We start from the raw sequence: 15,498 nt of genomic DNA on the forward strand, positions 1-15,498 counted from the left end.
GAAGTGAGAAAGGCTTGCACTGTACTGCTCGGAGCTCACCCAATGCTTCGAGGGGTTTGCTAGAACTGAGGGAGGAAGGGACCATGTGTGATAGGTTTACATTGGAGCAATATATACAACTGCAGAACGACATCGGGGTATGTTCAGAATAGTTTCTTCATATGACAAGTTGTAAGACAAATGCACCTTTGTTTTTTTTTTGGCATTAACAGCTCTGTTTCTGGAATGGGTTACAATAACTTTTGACCATTTTCTCCACTGTTTTAGCAGCTGAAATTTGTGATTGGAAAGGGATATAATATTAGAATTATTGCATCATATAAGAGGGTCAATGTGTAAATCTTACTAGAGAAAATCCAAAATGCCATTGACAAATTCTCCATGTTAAGAAAAGCTATTGACGAATGTAACTTTTAGGAAATACCATCATATGAGTCATACCATTGTTGTCAGATTCCATCCATTACTCTCCATTAACCCTATCGCATTTTTCAAATGGGCTAACAGAGTGGAGTTAACGGATGGAATCCTGATGGTGATGATATTTTTGAGATAAGTTGACTCGTATGATGATATATTCTGGAAGTTGAATTCGTCGATAACATTTCTTAGAATGAAGTCCTTGTCAATGCTTTGCTAATATTATTTTTCTAGAGGTAAAATATCTTAGCAGATCGGGTTTAAATTAAGAGTAATGCTCCGGTGCAATCTACTTGCAGTATTCTACTCCAAGTAGAATTAATCTTGACCGTTTATTTTAAAGGGCAGGTAAGTAATCTCCTAATATCGTTTAGGGGTAATTTTGGCATGGGATGTTTTCTTCTGTTCGCATCGTATCAGGTCCGAACTCCGTTGCACGCAGTCACCTCGCTATTCCTCCCCCGGCCTCGCTGCCTTGTCCGCCCCCTCCGTCGCCATCCGTATTCCCCGCCGTCGCCTCCTTGTCCACTTCCTCAGTCGCATCGTCCGTCTGGGAGCGGACGAGTGTGGTGGCGTCCGAGCGAGCGACGATCTTGAGCAGGAGTTCTGGCGGTAGTAAAAATTCCGGCCTGGGCTTCGGCGGCAGCGTCACGCACACACGCAACGTCATTTGCTTGGCGGCGTCGTCTCGGCTCATTCGTCTTCTTGCCGTTTCCAATCGCTGTGTTGTTTCATGGATTACATGGATCGATTAAGATCTTGCACGACCAACTCCGACGAGGATGACATGGTGATCGATCTATGGATCGGAAAACAATAATACCCCTTCGCGAATTATTTTTCCTGGACAAAAACACCCCTCCACATTTCTACTTCCACTAATTCTGGTAGGAGTAGAACTAGATCTTAACTCTACAATTAAATATGATCAAGGGCCTAGATTACTTTCTACTCCGAGTAGAAAGCACCGGAGTAGGACTCTTAAATTAAATGCTGTGTGACTTAGTAATTCCACTATACAACGTGCAGAAAAACACAGTAATGCAGAAGTACTAACAGTACGTTTTAAACTAAGCATTCATGTCACGAGTAACAGAGATAAAATCTTATAGGTGAAGGAAGAATGGGGCATGCATGCATGCCATGTACTATTGGTTATGAAGAGAACCGAGGCAGAGTCATCTCCTCGACCGCACATGAATGTCTCGATCCGTCCCCTTTCTTGAGGCTGTTATACAAGTACAGATACGTGAATTTTGTAGGCAAGCCGTGGTTAATTCCCAGAACATCTCTTGATCATGTGCTTTGCAATTATTACACGCAGTGCGATCCACTGTTCTAGTTGTTGCTAGCTACTCCTCCTAGCTAGCATGGAGCTGGTCCATATATATCACCTAAACTGATAAACTAAGCACAGTTTACATCCTCGATGTAACCAAGTTGGCATACTTAAGCCGTACTACTTTACTGTTGTTTGTTATTTTGTTGGTTCCAGTGTTGCCATCGCTGGCTAGTTAAACCGTAACGTTGACATGTCTGAACTAGTATTTTAGTAGAACGCCACAGACAGACCCCCAGCCTTTGACATTTCTGAATTACTCCTCCTCAGGTACAATGTACTCAACTGTACACCGGCTTCACTGGCTACGTATATATGGATCGATGTTAAACAGTCAAAGGCATGGTGAACAGCTGAACAACGATTGTGTTGCAAAGTGGGCGTGCAGGTTAATGTCAGGTACAGTAGTCAGGTGTGTGTGGAAGCTGGAGCTGACAAACGCGCGCGGCTAGACGCAAGGAGACAAGCGAAGCAGTCAGAGCAGCGGTGCACGCGGTGCGCGCGTGGATCTGGGAACGGGAGGCACGGCTGGCTTCGGTGGTGTGGCCTTGGCGAGGCAAAACGCATGGCGCCCCGGCCGCGCGGGGGCGGGGGGGCGTGGGAGAAAATGCCGGGAAAAGGACGGCAATTGCACGAGGGGGTTGAGAGAGAGACGGATCGAGATCGCGCTTGCCTCGCCGTGTCGGCCGGCCGCGCGCCTCCCGCTCGTTCCCCGGTACGCGCGCGTACGTACACGACTACGTGTGCGCGTGGCTGCGTGCTGTGTCTACGTACTCCTGCCACGCGCTCCTCGCCGCGTTTCGGTACCGTGAACCCGCGTTCGCGTAGCGCGGTATACTAGTTGGTAGCTAGCGCCGCCGTGGCGCGTCGCGCGCGTTGCTCCGTCACGTTGTCTCACAATCGCGCTCGAGCGAGCACGTACGTACGCGACGAGCCGTGCGCTGCTCCAACTCCCAACTTCCCAAGGCATAGCTTTGCCTTTACGCATTCCGGTACGGGTAGGTGTAAGATCTGGTTCGTTAACAAACACGCGAGGATCTAGCAGCAAACTGATGATAAGAATGTAAGAGTAAGATACGGTAGCGGATCATATCACAACGTACAAGTAATATGCTCGTGCTAAACGTTACGGTGTAACTCTATTTGTCTTTAATAATTTTTAAAATTTTCATGTTAGCAAAAAAATATTACTATATGAACTATACATTTGAGCTTTAATTCAATTTACTTCGTACATCAATTATATTTAACATAAAGTATAATAATATGATATACCAATTGATGCAGATATATAATGCATATATTTGTGCCCCATGTCATAATGCATAATAATATTATATTAAAGATATATGATAATGCGCATATCTGTGTCTTAAGTCATAATGCATAATAATATGATATATAATGCATATATCCGTGACACGTAAAATAATTTACAATGGCGTTGATATCAATATTTATTCATCTCACAAGCGTCATTTCTGTATGTGGTGTGCGTGTGTGTATATATCTGTGTCATTATAATGCATCACCAGTGGGTGATATTTTTTTATATAATATAGTGCATTTTCATATTATAATTATTTTTCTATTACATGCCCATGCTAATGCTATGGGGTGACATTTGATAACTCAAATTGAAAAAGATATAACATCATAGTGACTTGTGCTCCTTCCTGTGGGGTGCACTTCTTTTTTAGGCTTTGCCAAAATCTTTGTCGTTTTTCTCGACACCCCTCTTGATAATGCAACATAAAGTTGCCCATGTGAGAATACAGGCTCTGGAAGATAGATGCCGACATTCGGGATGGTTTGTCCCTGTGATTTATTAATTGTCATTGCGAAACTTAGACGTATAGGAAATTGCTTTCTCTTAAACTTGAAAGAAAGGGAAATATCATCTGAAGGAGACAGAGAGATCCTTGGTATGAACACCCTTTTTCGTGCATGATGTCCACCAACGATTTCAGCATCAATTGCATTGTCTTGGAATGCCCTGATCATTAATCTTGTTCCATTGCATAATCCATTGTTAGGATCAAGGTTGCGGAGGAGAATAGCATGGCAGTTGATCTTAACTTTCAGCTCATGTGGAGAGAGGCCATTTGGAGTTATCGTGTTAAGAAAGTCCAAAGGGTAGTTATTTTGGGAATCATCATCGACAGAATCAAAGCTATGGTAAATCTTTTCCTCGCCAGGAAACCTGTCGATCATCTTCCTGTTCAGCTTATCCACGAAATCATTTTCTGTTGAGAGAATGGCCCGTGTGCTCATATATTCCGCGGAGGTTGTATATCTCTCATCATTGAGTGAGGGGAACACATATTCACATATTCAATCAGTGCGTTCACTGAATCTTCAATGTCTGCATAACCAATGACAATTTCATTAGGCAGACGGACATAATCATCTTCGATCGTGTTTTCCGTCCCGTTAACACCGCTGATATCAGCACGATATGACTCGTATTGACCTCGGTTCATTGATTAATTGCAGTTGGGTCTATAAAATTTCGCTGAGTTTTCACATTGAACATGTGGGGACCTATACTAACATATAACCTTGTGGTCACCATTGTACAAGAAGAGACAAGACACTGCATGCATTTAAAAACACACACAAATTAGCTCATGTAAAGATGAAACATTTACACAGTATCATTCACTGTCCACTAATCCTATCTTAATATAAAGTTATCCCCCACTAACTCTTTAAGCTTAACATGCAAAGATGCCACATTATCATCCACTAACAAGATGGTACATCATCATCCACTAACAATCATCACATTTAAACATCAAGCAAACATGCTATATCTTTATAGTTTTTATAATTTATGAGCTTTTCAAATACAAACATGTTAAATTATTATCCAATATAATTCACATAATGTTCCAATGTATATCTTTATTATGTTTTATGATATTCTATAAACTTATATAGCTCATCCTCACTTAGTTAGTGCTTAAATGATTAATCTATGGTTCGAATTATATTTTTCAGTTTTTCCTCTAATTAAGTCATATCACATCAATTGTTTTTAGAATTTAGATGATTAATCTACGGTCCAAACTATCTCCCTACTTTTATTCTTCCATAAAGTCATACCACCTTACTTTTTACGTTTGAATCACCATTCTGCATACTATTTAAATTTAAATTATCATAAATCACATTAATTTACTTAATCTGATGTTATTTAACTATCTTACACGTTGTTTTTTTATTGTTATCATACTAAATTCTCGCAACAATGCGCGGGGTTTCACCTAGTAAATTAAAGAACTGTACCCTATAGCAAAGGAACAAAGTGGTTAAACTTGGGTTCATGGAGAATTTCCTTTAATCAACTGGAAGAAAATTAACACTTTGTGGCCGCAATGTTCATATTTTATAGCAAAATAAATTTCCATATTAATTCCAAGTGTGATTGAACCCAAATTCCCAAAAAGGACTTCTGTAGCATAACTGTTCATAAGAGGTACGGTGTTTCCTATAACCTGACACAAAGATCAAATTAAAATACACTTAGAAAAAGGATCAACACAAACATGAATAATGTGAGCAAGGTTGATATTTTCATTTTACCTTTCTCTTTGCATATAAGATCACAAAAGCTTCAACCATGCAGAAGTGGCTTTTTTAAATCGCAACACATTACACATGAGTTAATTGATATGACATCTACCATGTTAATTCACACACACCGCACGTGTATTGTTATATCCAAGGACTTTCGTGTTTTTCTAGAGGAAAGTACTTTTGTATTTTAATGAAAGCTAGGCTTGAATATATGCTTTTGGCATGATATGAATTTATGTTCATACTTTTCATTCAGTAAGCCATTTTCCTGCTGCATTGTGCCCCGTACTGTTCAGTTTTTAGATATATCCATTAATTGTATATGAGAGACAACTAAAGGAATCAGTATATATATATATATATATATATATATATATATATATATATATATATATATATATATTTGTGCACGCTGCATTGCTAGTGGTCATAATAAACCATAAACCATGATAAAGACCATAATGAATACTTGCAATGGTTGGCGGTAGAAAATAGTATTGATTCATAAAGCATAACTTCAGCACTATAGGTTTCAATAGAGGCTGATTTATATCACGGAATAAATCAATTGGCAGAGTAAAAACCTTTGGTTTTTAAGGAGTAAAAATATTGGTAAACTGCTTTTACCTTCAATTCAGGTCATGAACCGAGGACATGGACTGGAAACAGCAGGATATGCGCACAGGAGGTTTCCAATCAGCGGGGTCACGCACAGTGGTCTGCTGAACTTCTGAAGAATCTGCTAAGACATCTATTTTCAGTTTTTTACTCAGAGGGTAGAGAATAATAATCTACAAAATGTCTGCTATTGTGATTAACCTTGCACCAATTAAATCATATCCTACTTAGATAGCTCACAAATTCTACTCGCTTAGCCGCTGCATCTCAAAACTAACATATAGCATTGCAAGAAAATAGGAGCACGTCCAGCTATTTAGTTGTAAGCAGGAATTCTCATTGTGTAACACTATATGACAATATATCTGAAAATCGAAATTTGGTTGAGTTTGCCCAAGTGTGCGATTCTCTGGACAAAAAGGGGGGAACAGGGATCAAAGGAGTGGAGCAGGCAGCGAATTGGGATCAAACCTGAGTGGAGCACTGGGTGTGGATGGAGCTTGTAGTTATCAAATCAATCCGGTAGGGCATGAGGGTCTCTACCGTTGGTGGAGAGGGATCCGGTAGAGCCGAAGGTGGGATCGTCGCCGATGAACGGTGGGGGGGGGGGAAGGGAAGGGAAGGGGCGACGGCGGGGTGAGGAGTTTCGTCGGCGGTGGGGGGAAAGGGAAGGGGCGACGACGGGGTGAGGAGATTCGTCGGCGGCGACATGCTGGAGATGGGGCAGTGCGAGAGAAAGAGGCGGGGAGAGGGATGTGCGTGTGGGATGAGGATGGAGAGGAGACGCGGATCTGGAAGGCGAGAAAGAGAGAGGGGGGAGTGCGCAATTCAGGGAGGTGGAGGTGGGATTGATCTCGATCCTTCGATTTTACACTGGACGATCTGAACCGTTGAGTGATAAATGTAATAGTGTAGGAGTGAAAGATGAGTAAAATAAGTTGGTGCATTATAGGGTAGATTTGAGGAGTAGTAGTAGGGTAGTACTAGTAGAGTACATGTTGCCAAAAGGAGATGGTCACATACGCTCCAAACTGGGCTAGTTATTGGGCCGAAAGCTACAAGTAACAAGGCCTTTCTGATCGTGCCCTCCGACGATGAGGCCCGACGTAAGCGCCGTAGCTCGAGAGTCAGGAGGCCCTTGTTGGGGCTGAAAATCCAATCATCCGAGGAGTCGCGTCGCATCATCTACGAATTTCCCTCTTCTTTTTTCAGCCGTATAAAAAAAAAAAGCTGGTGGAACAATACACGCCGGAGTATACCGGACCGGTGCAACAACGTTCACCACACAAAGGAAAAACAAAAGAATCTCGGTCCGTGGCGCACACGCGCGGCGATGCAAACAAAGCTCCGCATCCCGTCCGTCCGTTCGTTCGGCGTTCGCCATCAGGTCGGCGCAACCCGAAGAGATAACGCCCCCGCCGTACGCTGTTGCCGTCAGAACAGCTGATATAATATGTAGAAAAGGCGTACGAAATGACACCATTGCCCCCCGTCTTCACTGATGGCCTTCTTTAACAGACACGGAGAGGGACGGAGGGAGCCGAGCAAGCAAACGTCGGAGCCGGAGGGGAAGGATAAGAAAACGCTCCTCATGGCCATGGGGGGACCACCGGACAAAAGGGTGGTGAGCAAACCTTGGAGAGCTCATTCCAGCTTTTCATCATTATTGCCAAAAGGTTTAGGGGCACTGTCCCTGATCTATAAATGGGAAAGAAACAATCCGGAGATAATTTCTTGAGACTAAATATGTGGTTGAAGGGGGGCAATAACACCTTTATACATTTGGTTAAAGACATGTGACTAGCTATGTGAGCCTGTAGAATGTGCTCCAATTACGTGGCTTGGTTTTCTGATAATTTGTTTTATTCAAGTGAGAATAGTATATGCATGGATCATGGAGTAGATGGTACTCAATTTATTTCAGAAGATAAGGTGTCACACGACTGAATTTAATCAACGGTATAGTGGAAACATGTAAAATTACCATTGGATAAAAATAAACATCTAAAATTTATTCGTGATGACGTGGATAATTCTCATAATTCAATTTTTTTATCCGATAGTAGTTTTTAGGTCTGCACTACGTATTTCCTTTTTTTAAAAGGACAGGTGATTCTACTGAAATTTCCCACATGGGTATTTTTGTCAATTGCAGTAGCAATGTGCAATGATAACACAGATTTGTTTGGGACCAATGAGCTTTAAAAAAAATTCTTTCTTTTTGCACTGTCCCTTTCTTTCTTTCGGGGCCTTTGGCGAGTATTAATTACTCGTATTTTCTTTTGGACCTTCCGGCCCAGGTCTCGAGCCTGGTCGCAGTCACAGCGTCACTGTTCAAAAGACTGTAAAAAGTGAGCAAGGTGACTGATGAGGGTAAACAAACGGTGCAGGATTCCCTGCCCCTGCAGCTCAAACGGTGCCAGGGGCTCTCTTCAAATGCAACGTCCTATCTAGGTGATTGTTTAGTTTCCCCTTGCAGCTCAAACGGTGCCAGGGGCTCTCTTCAAATGCAACGTCCTATATAGGTGATTGTTTAGTTTCTAACTTTTTCTTCATCAAAATTTTAATTTTTTTTTGTCACATCAAAACTTTTCTACATACATAAACTTCTAACTTTTTTTCTTCAAATTTTTAATTTTAATCAAACTTTTAATTTTGATGTTGAACTAAACACAGCCTAAGATGACTGGCCCAATACTAGTAGGAAAGATTAATAAAATGCTTGCCATACATTCGAGAAAATTGTCACGAGCAACCAAAGGTTTTGTTTGGCTTGATTAATTGTATTGTAACATTTGTTTTCATTTGACTGTGTCAAACCTTTTTCCTTTATTCTTTACCAACTTAAACATGGATTGTACTCGTCCTGTGGCCAATTCTTTACGCCTCTTTTGAAACATGGGTTTGTCGACTAATTTCGTAGGATTACAGCTGTATATATACTTTTCTTTTCTATTTGGCTCATTGAAATTAAAGATTAGAGTTTTTTCGGAGCCTATCTTAATGTTGACTCATGATAGAATGCTTAGCTCGGTGTCGTCCACGGGGTGACTTCCCTGAGGCAAGGTTGTCAGTATCCAATTCATACATATCCTAATATCTTACGATACTACGATCTTACCAAGCCAAAACGATATCGATCCCACCTAGTATCTTAATTTTCATAGTATCTCGATCCTACTATTCATTACTACACGATCCTACGAAATCTTAGGTGGTATCCCGATTCTACGATGCCTACGATACTACGAAATCTTATTTTAAATAACATGGTTTGAAAATAATGTAACTAAATATGCTCAAATTTATATAAAAATCAGCTAAGTATATCAAAACCAACGTGGTTTCTCTTGATAAATGTCTCTATTTGCATTATATATATCATTACTATATTTTTTATACAGAATGGCTATATATAATTAATATAAATATTAATTAAACTTTAAAAAGAAAATCTCATAGTATCCGGATACTACGATACGATCTTACGATACGATATTACTTTGAGCAAAACGATACTAACTAGGATCGGTATCCCGATCCTGACAACCTTGCCCTGAGGTCAACACGTGGTAATGCTCAGGGGACGACCATAGCTATAAGCACTTGGGCATCCGTTCACTGCCCATCACGTGGCGAGTTCTCGCGCGCGCTAAACACGTAGGAGAGCTTAGGAGTCCCCGGCAGGAGATCACGCGGGTACCACATCTTGACACTCCCCGGTATATGTGAGCGTGCAGAGGATATATAGAAACACAATTTACGGAAAATTCGGAATTAAAAAAAAGAAATATTAAAAGACAAGTCTAGAGTCCATATAGAAATATATATAATTTACAAATAACTAAATTTTGATATTAAAAATAATTAATAACTAACACGTATATAAAATACAATATGAATATTACACATTTGTAGTTTCGTAAAGTTATTGCAAAATTTAAAATTATGATGTCATTTTAATATATTTGAATAATATAATGAGAAAACATATATGCCACTTTCTCTGTTTCACAAAGTAAGACTTTTTAGAATTGCTCATATTCATTTAGAAGTTAATGAGTTCATTAACTTCTAAATGAATATGAGCAATTCTAAAAAGTCTTGCAATCTTAAACGGAGGGAGTATTGTATGAGAGAAAATATAATGATGTTAGCTGTGCAATCTGCTCGGACCACCATGCTAGTTTCTAATAAATATATCAAAAAAGTAAGTACTGACATATATTTATAAAGCTGTAATGGCACGACTTGAATTTAGCGAATTGTAATTATATATTTTAAACACATGAGAAATTATAATTGCATGACCCAATTAACCCTTTAATTTTTACAACTTAATCCTATAATAAATAATTTAGTTTGTTTTGTTGTCTTCTTCGTTCTTTACTTTTAGCCCACTAAAAAAGTAAACTTATAAAAGTCTTCCCCCTTTGAAACGTGGAATTTCTTATAAGGCAAAAACGAAAACAATACATGTTTGGAGTGCCCTAACACCTCAAATTCTATGGATTATAAAAACATAGGAAAAGATAATCATTTGAATAGTACGCGGAAAGACACATGAATTAGACAAGAAGATAGACACAAAATATTAGACAAGAAGATAGACACAAAATATATTTTTTAAGAGGTTGAGCTATGTTTTTTCTCATGTTAGAATTTTTTTAAAATTCGCACGTTTTGAGCCCCAAAGGAATTTCATATGATTTTTTTATAACCATTCCTATGATTCAAATGACCGCATAAGAAATTTTGTACAAGACTAAATTCCTCTAAAATTTGTTAAAAAATCTTTTATTCCAAAAGAACCCTGAAAGTATTTCATCGTTGATTCGGTCGCGTGTCTGTACTAGTAGCTTGTAAGCTGAGGCAGTAAAAATTACCTTCGCCGCAGATCATCAAGAAAGTACTAACAACAACGCCGTTTACCAGAAGAATTGACTTAAGTCCTCCAATCTAACCACCGTACCAACCATGAACCACTGTACAACCAGAACATAATGTACTTGCCGAGTGTAAACCACCAAAACAGCCGTCAAAGTCCGAAAGGTTTTTTTTTTGCAGTCAATGTATCTGCATTGACCGACTAGTCTCACTATAAGTCTACAGTAATTTTACTAGCAGTACTACAATAAACTCGCGTTTTTATTTTCTGCAGACTGCAGCAGAGAGGAGAAATACGAGCAGATAAAACATAACTAGGGGCGTAAAAAAGACGACGCTACGCTACAGTACAGAGCCGAGATTGAAAACGATAGAGGGAGAGAGAGGGGGAGGGACCCCCCCCCCCCCTCTTTTTTAACCTTTTTTATGTTGCACGCATCCAGGGAGAGGATTGGCAGTGGAGAGAGAGAGAGAGAGAGGTGTCCATAGCAAGCAGAGCAGGAGCAGAGCCAACTGCACAAGGCAAGGCAGGGGGCCTCTCCTCGCTGTTCTACTGCTGCTATACTCTGGCATCGCGTCGCGCGCGCAAGCAAAAGGGTAGTTCCTCGATCAAACGCTCCAAGAGAAATCACCCCGCCACGCCACGCCGCGCCGGGCTGGGCTGCTGCTCCCAGATCTCGCCGAGCGGGGCGCGCGATTATGTGGGATTAGGTAGATGAGGGCGGCGCTGTTCGGTGCCGAGAGGAGCGGGGTAGTGGACCACGGCGGCGGCGATAAGGAGGAGCTGTTTTGGCCGGCGGGGAAGGGGGGGCTGGTGGTGGTGGAGCCGAGGTCGGTGCTGGACTGCACGCGCAGCCCGAGCCCGCCGTATTCCACGTCGACGCTGTCGTCGTCCCTGGGCGGCGGCTCGGCGGACTCGACCGGTGTGGCGGCGGTTTCGGAGAGCAGCACCGCCGCCGCCGGAGCCACCAAATGGGGAGCCCCAGGCGAGCATGGTGGCGGCGGGAAGGAGGAGTGGGGCGGCGGGTGCGAGTTGCCCCCGATACCTGGAGCACTGGATGTGGGGCTCGTCGAGGGCGAGGGCTGGGACGCCACGGCCACGCTCGGCAACGCAGCCGGGCCGGACCAGTCGTTCTTGAACTGGATCATTGGGGCCGGCGGCGACCTGGAGCAGCCTGGTCCGCCGCTTCCAGTGCTCCAGCAGCCGCTTATTGACAATGCGGGGTTCGGGATCCCGGCGGTGGACACCATGGGCTTCTCTCTGGATCACCCCCTCAGCGGCGTCGCCTCCGACCTCTCGTCCTCCGGTGCGCACACTGCCACCGGCGGTGGCGGCAAGGCCTCATTAGGGTTCGGTCTCTTCTCGCCGGAGGCCACCTCCCTCGAGCAGCCGCCGCCTTCGATGCTGTTTCACGAAGGTATCGACACGAAGCCCCCTCTTCTGGGTGCGCAGCCGCAATTTCTCCTGAACCACTACCAACCCCAGCCACCCAACCCCGCCGCAGCCTTGTTCATGCCTCTCCCGCCCTTCCCCGAGCACAATCACCAGTCGCCGCATCTCCAGCCACCGCTCAAACGCCACCACGCCATTCCAGATGACCTCTACCTCGCCCGTAACCAGCAGCAGTCATCCGCGGTGGCGCCAGGTCTCGCCTATTCACCACCGCTACATGGCCCGGCTCCGTTCCAGCTCCATCCTTCGCCGCCACCGATTCGCGGGGCGATGAAGTCGACGGCGGCGGAGGCGGCGCAGCAGCAGCTGCTGGACGAGTTGGCAGCGGCGGCAAAGGCAACCGAGGCTGGCAATTCCGTTGGCGCGCGAGAGATATTGGCGCGGCTCAATCAACAGCTTCCCCAACTTGGGAAGCCCTTCCTCCGCTCCGCCTCCTACCTCAAGGAGGCCCTCCTCCTCGCACTCGCCGACAGCCACCATGGCTCCTCCGGCGTCACCTCGCCGCTCGACGTTGCCCTCAAGCTTGCAGCATACAAGTCTTTCTCTGACCTGTCACCTGTGCTCCAGTTCACTAACTTTACCGCAACACAGGCGCTTCTTGATGAGATTGGTGGCATGGCAACTTCCTGCATCCATGTCATTGACTTTGATCTCGGTGTTGGTGGTCAGTGGGCTTCCTTCTTGCAGGAGCTTGCCCACCGCCGGGGAGCTGGAGGTATGGCCTTGCCGTTGTTGAAGCTCACGGCTTTCATATCGACTGCTTCTCACCATCCACTGGAGCTGCACCTTACCCAGGATAACCTCTCTCAGTTTGCCGCAGAGCTCAGAATTCCTTTCGAATTCAATGCCGTCAGTCTTGATGCATTCAATCCTGTGGAACTCATTTCTTCCTCTGGTGATGAAGTTGTTGCTGTTAGCCTCCCTGTTGGCTGCTCTGCTCGTGCACCACCGCTGCCAGCGATTCTTCGGTTGGTGAAACAGCTTTGTCCTAAGGTTGTCGTGGCTATTGATCATGGAGGTGATCGTGCAGACCTTCCATTCTCGCAGCATTTCCTGAATTGTTTCCAGTCCTGTGTGTTCCTCCTTGACTCGCTTGATGCTGCTGGTATTGATGCTGATTCTGCCTGCAAGATCGAGAGGTTCCTAATTCAACCAAGAGTTGAGGATGCAGTGATTGGGCGGCACAAGGCGCAGAAAGCTATAGCATGGAGGAGCGTTTTTGCAGCAACTGGGTTTAAGCCCGTTCAGCCCAGCAACCTCGCCGAGGCACAGGCAGACTGCCTCCTGAAGCGGGTGCAGGTCCGAGGATTCCATGTGGAGAAACGCGGAGCTGCTCTTACGCTCTACTGGCAGCGTGGGGAGCTTGTATCCATATCATCTTGGCGGTGCTGATCAGCCATAAGCTTCACTCCACCAAGGTTCCACCACCGTTTGCAAGCATTGACCACTCCAGTAATGTCCATTTATTCTTGCAATTAAATGTTGCAAATGAAATTGTTGTCTTGAGCTGTTGAACTCTTCATATTGCTTTTCGTTGCAGCTTATTAGCTAGCCTAGTGGATTTAGGAATATTGGTGTCAGTCTCTATAGCTAATGATGTTGCTTTAGGTTGTTGCCATGCTCTGCTCAATTAGCCATGATCATCTCATTGGAAACACTGCTTATGAGTAGAGACTAGAGAGGGTAATTTAACCTATCAAATGGTTGTGTGGTACAGAATTAATATTATACTGCTGTTGCTCTGTAATTCTTTGGGTACGTTAGTTCTGCATTTCCATTGTTATGCATTGAACTGAAATGGATGCACAATGCATACCATTCTAATAGTTAGTGGGGATGGCTATCATAGGACTAAGACATTGATATAACTACATATGACTTAGTACAGCAATAAAAGGTTTTGCCAAACAGCTCAAATATATTTGGAGTAATAGGTCATAATCAAGTTTCAGAAAGAGAAACAAAGATAATAAATTTCCACGTCATTCTCTCCTTTTTAGTTTGTGTAAGCTGTGCTTAGTAATTTTTGCAGATTAGAATATGATATGCAGAGCAACTACCGGTGTCGTAGTTGATTTTGCATAGCAATTGTGTATCTATCGATCTGCACAAGCTCCTGATTGAAATTCTCTCAAGTAAGTTTGTCTAAACTGGATCAAACCTTAGTTTATAACCCCCTTGACTGACCATCAACGGTACAAGAATGCCAGACGATGTTTCTTTCCACAACAAACAACAAAATAAATTTATTTTGTATCTCTACTCTAGAAATGGATAGCCAATGTGTAAAAATATATTGCCCGTAACATGAGAAATTCACGCTTCACAGTCCATTCAGTTATATTTCCACAATAGACGTAATTCCAGGATAACATGACGAGGGCGAAACTAAAAATGCTTATTGTAACTTCCATGTTATGTCCTGTGACGAGGACACGAGGTATGCATATATTCCCATTGGCGAGATGGTACATAAATCAATCCTTGTAAACTTGTCACCTTGGTTTTAGACCGTATTCCATTTCGGGAGAGGCCTAGTTTTCTTGGTGATATGTTTTCTTGTGAACTTGTCGGTGTTGGTAATTTGCCGGATTTGCTCCATGTGTATCCCACATCTACTTTGACTCCGTTTCACTGCATTACTGGACACTGTAATTGTCATCGTCTGAGTTGTTTCACTCTACAGTGGAGACATTTCTAGGCTATTTTTTTATGCATATCTACTGCTTCAATAATGCACATACATACACCTCTACCCGTGCTATCATGTGATTGTGTCCTATACCTCGGATTAGAAAATGTGAAGGGCTATTCTATTAACGACTGGAGAGTTGATTAAATTTACTACAGAACTGGGAAAGACCCGGACAAGAACACTGGCTACTATCAGGGCTTATTTCATCTTTGCTCATCTCCCACATGGACGTGTCCCCTCCTGCATGATCGCCTGCCCCTGCATTTCCTTCCATCCACTTACAAAAACTAATCACCTGGAGTCTCAATTATAAAACTAGTTTTTTATGATTTGAAATTTCTGAAACTCCGAATTAATTAATATAGAGTTGTACTCGATCTAGATTCTCAAATATTATGTTATACGATTTAACAAATTCTGAATTAATGAACATAAAGTTATACCCCCTTTGAAGTCTTGGGTATAGTGTTTTTATGATTTAACAATACCGGAATTCAGGATTAA

General features: G+C 43.0%; 1 protein-coding gene across 1 annotated transcript; it reads left to right on the top strand.

Annotated features, from left to right (window-relative positions):
* The first annotated feature begins 11,282 nt into the window (after positions 1 to 11,282).
* On the top strand, positions 11,283 to 15,498 carry LOC127763419 (scarecrow-like protein 6). The gene has a single exon (XM_052288112.1). The coding sequence runs from the start codon at positions 11,562 to 11,564 to the stop codon at positions 13,689 to 13,691; it is 2,130 nt and encodes a 709-aa protein (XP_052144072.1). The 5' UTR covers positions 11,283 to 11,561; the 3' UTR covers positions 13,692 to 15,498.

Source organism: Oryza glaberrima, chromosome 2 (assembly GCF_000147395.1).
Source record: "Oryza glaberrima chromosome 2, OglaRS2, whole genome shotgun sequence".
Lineage (NCBI taxonomy): Eukaryota > Viridiplantae > Streptophyta > Magnoliopsida > Poales > Poaceae > Oryza > Oryza glaberrima.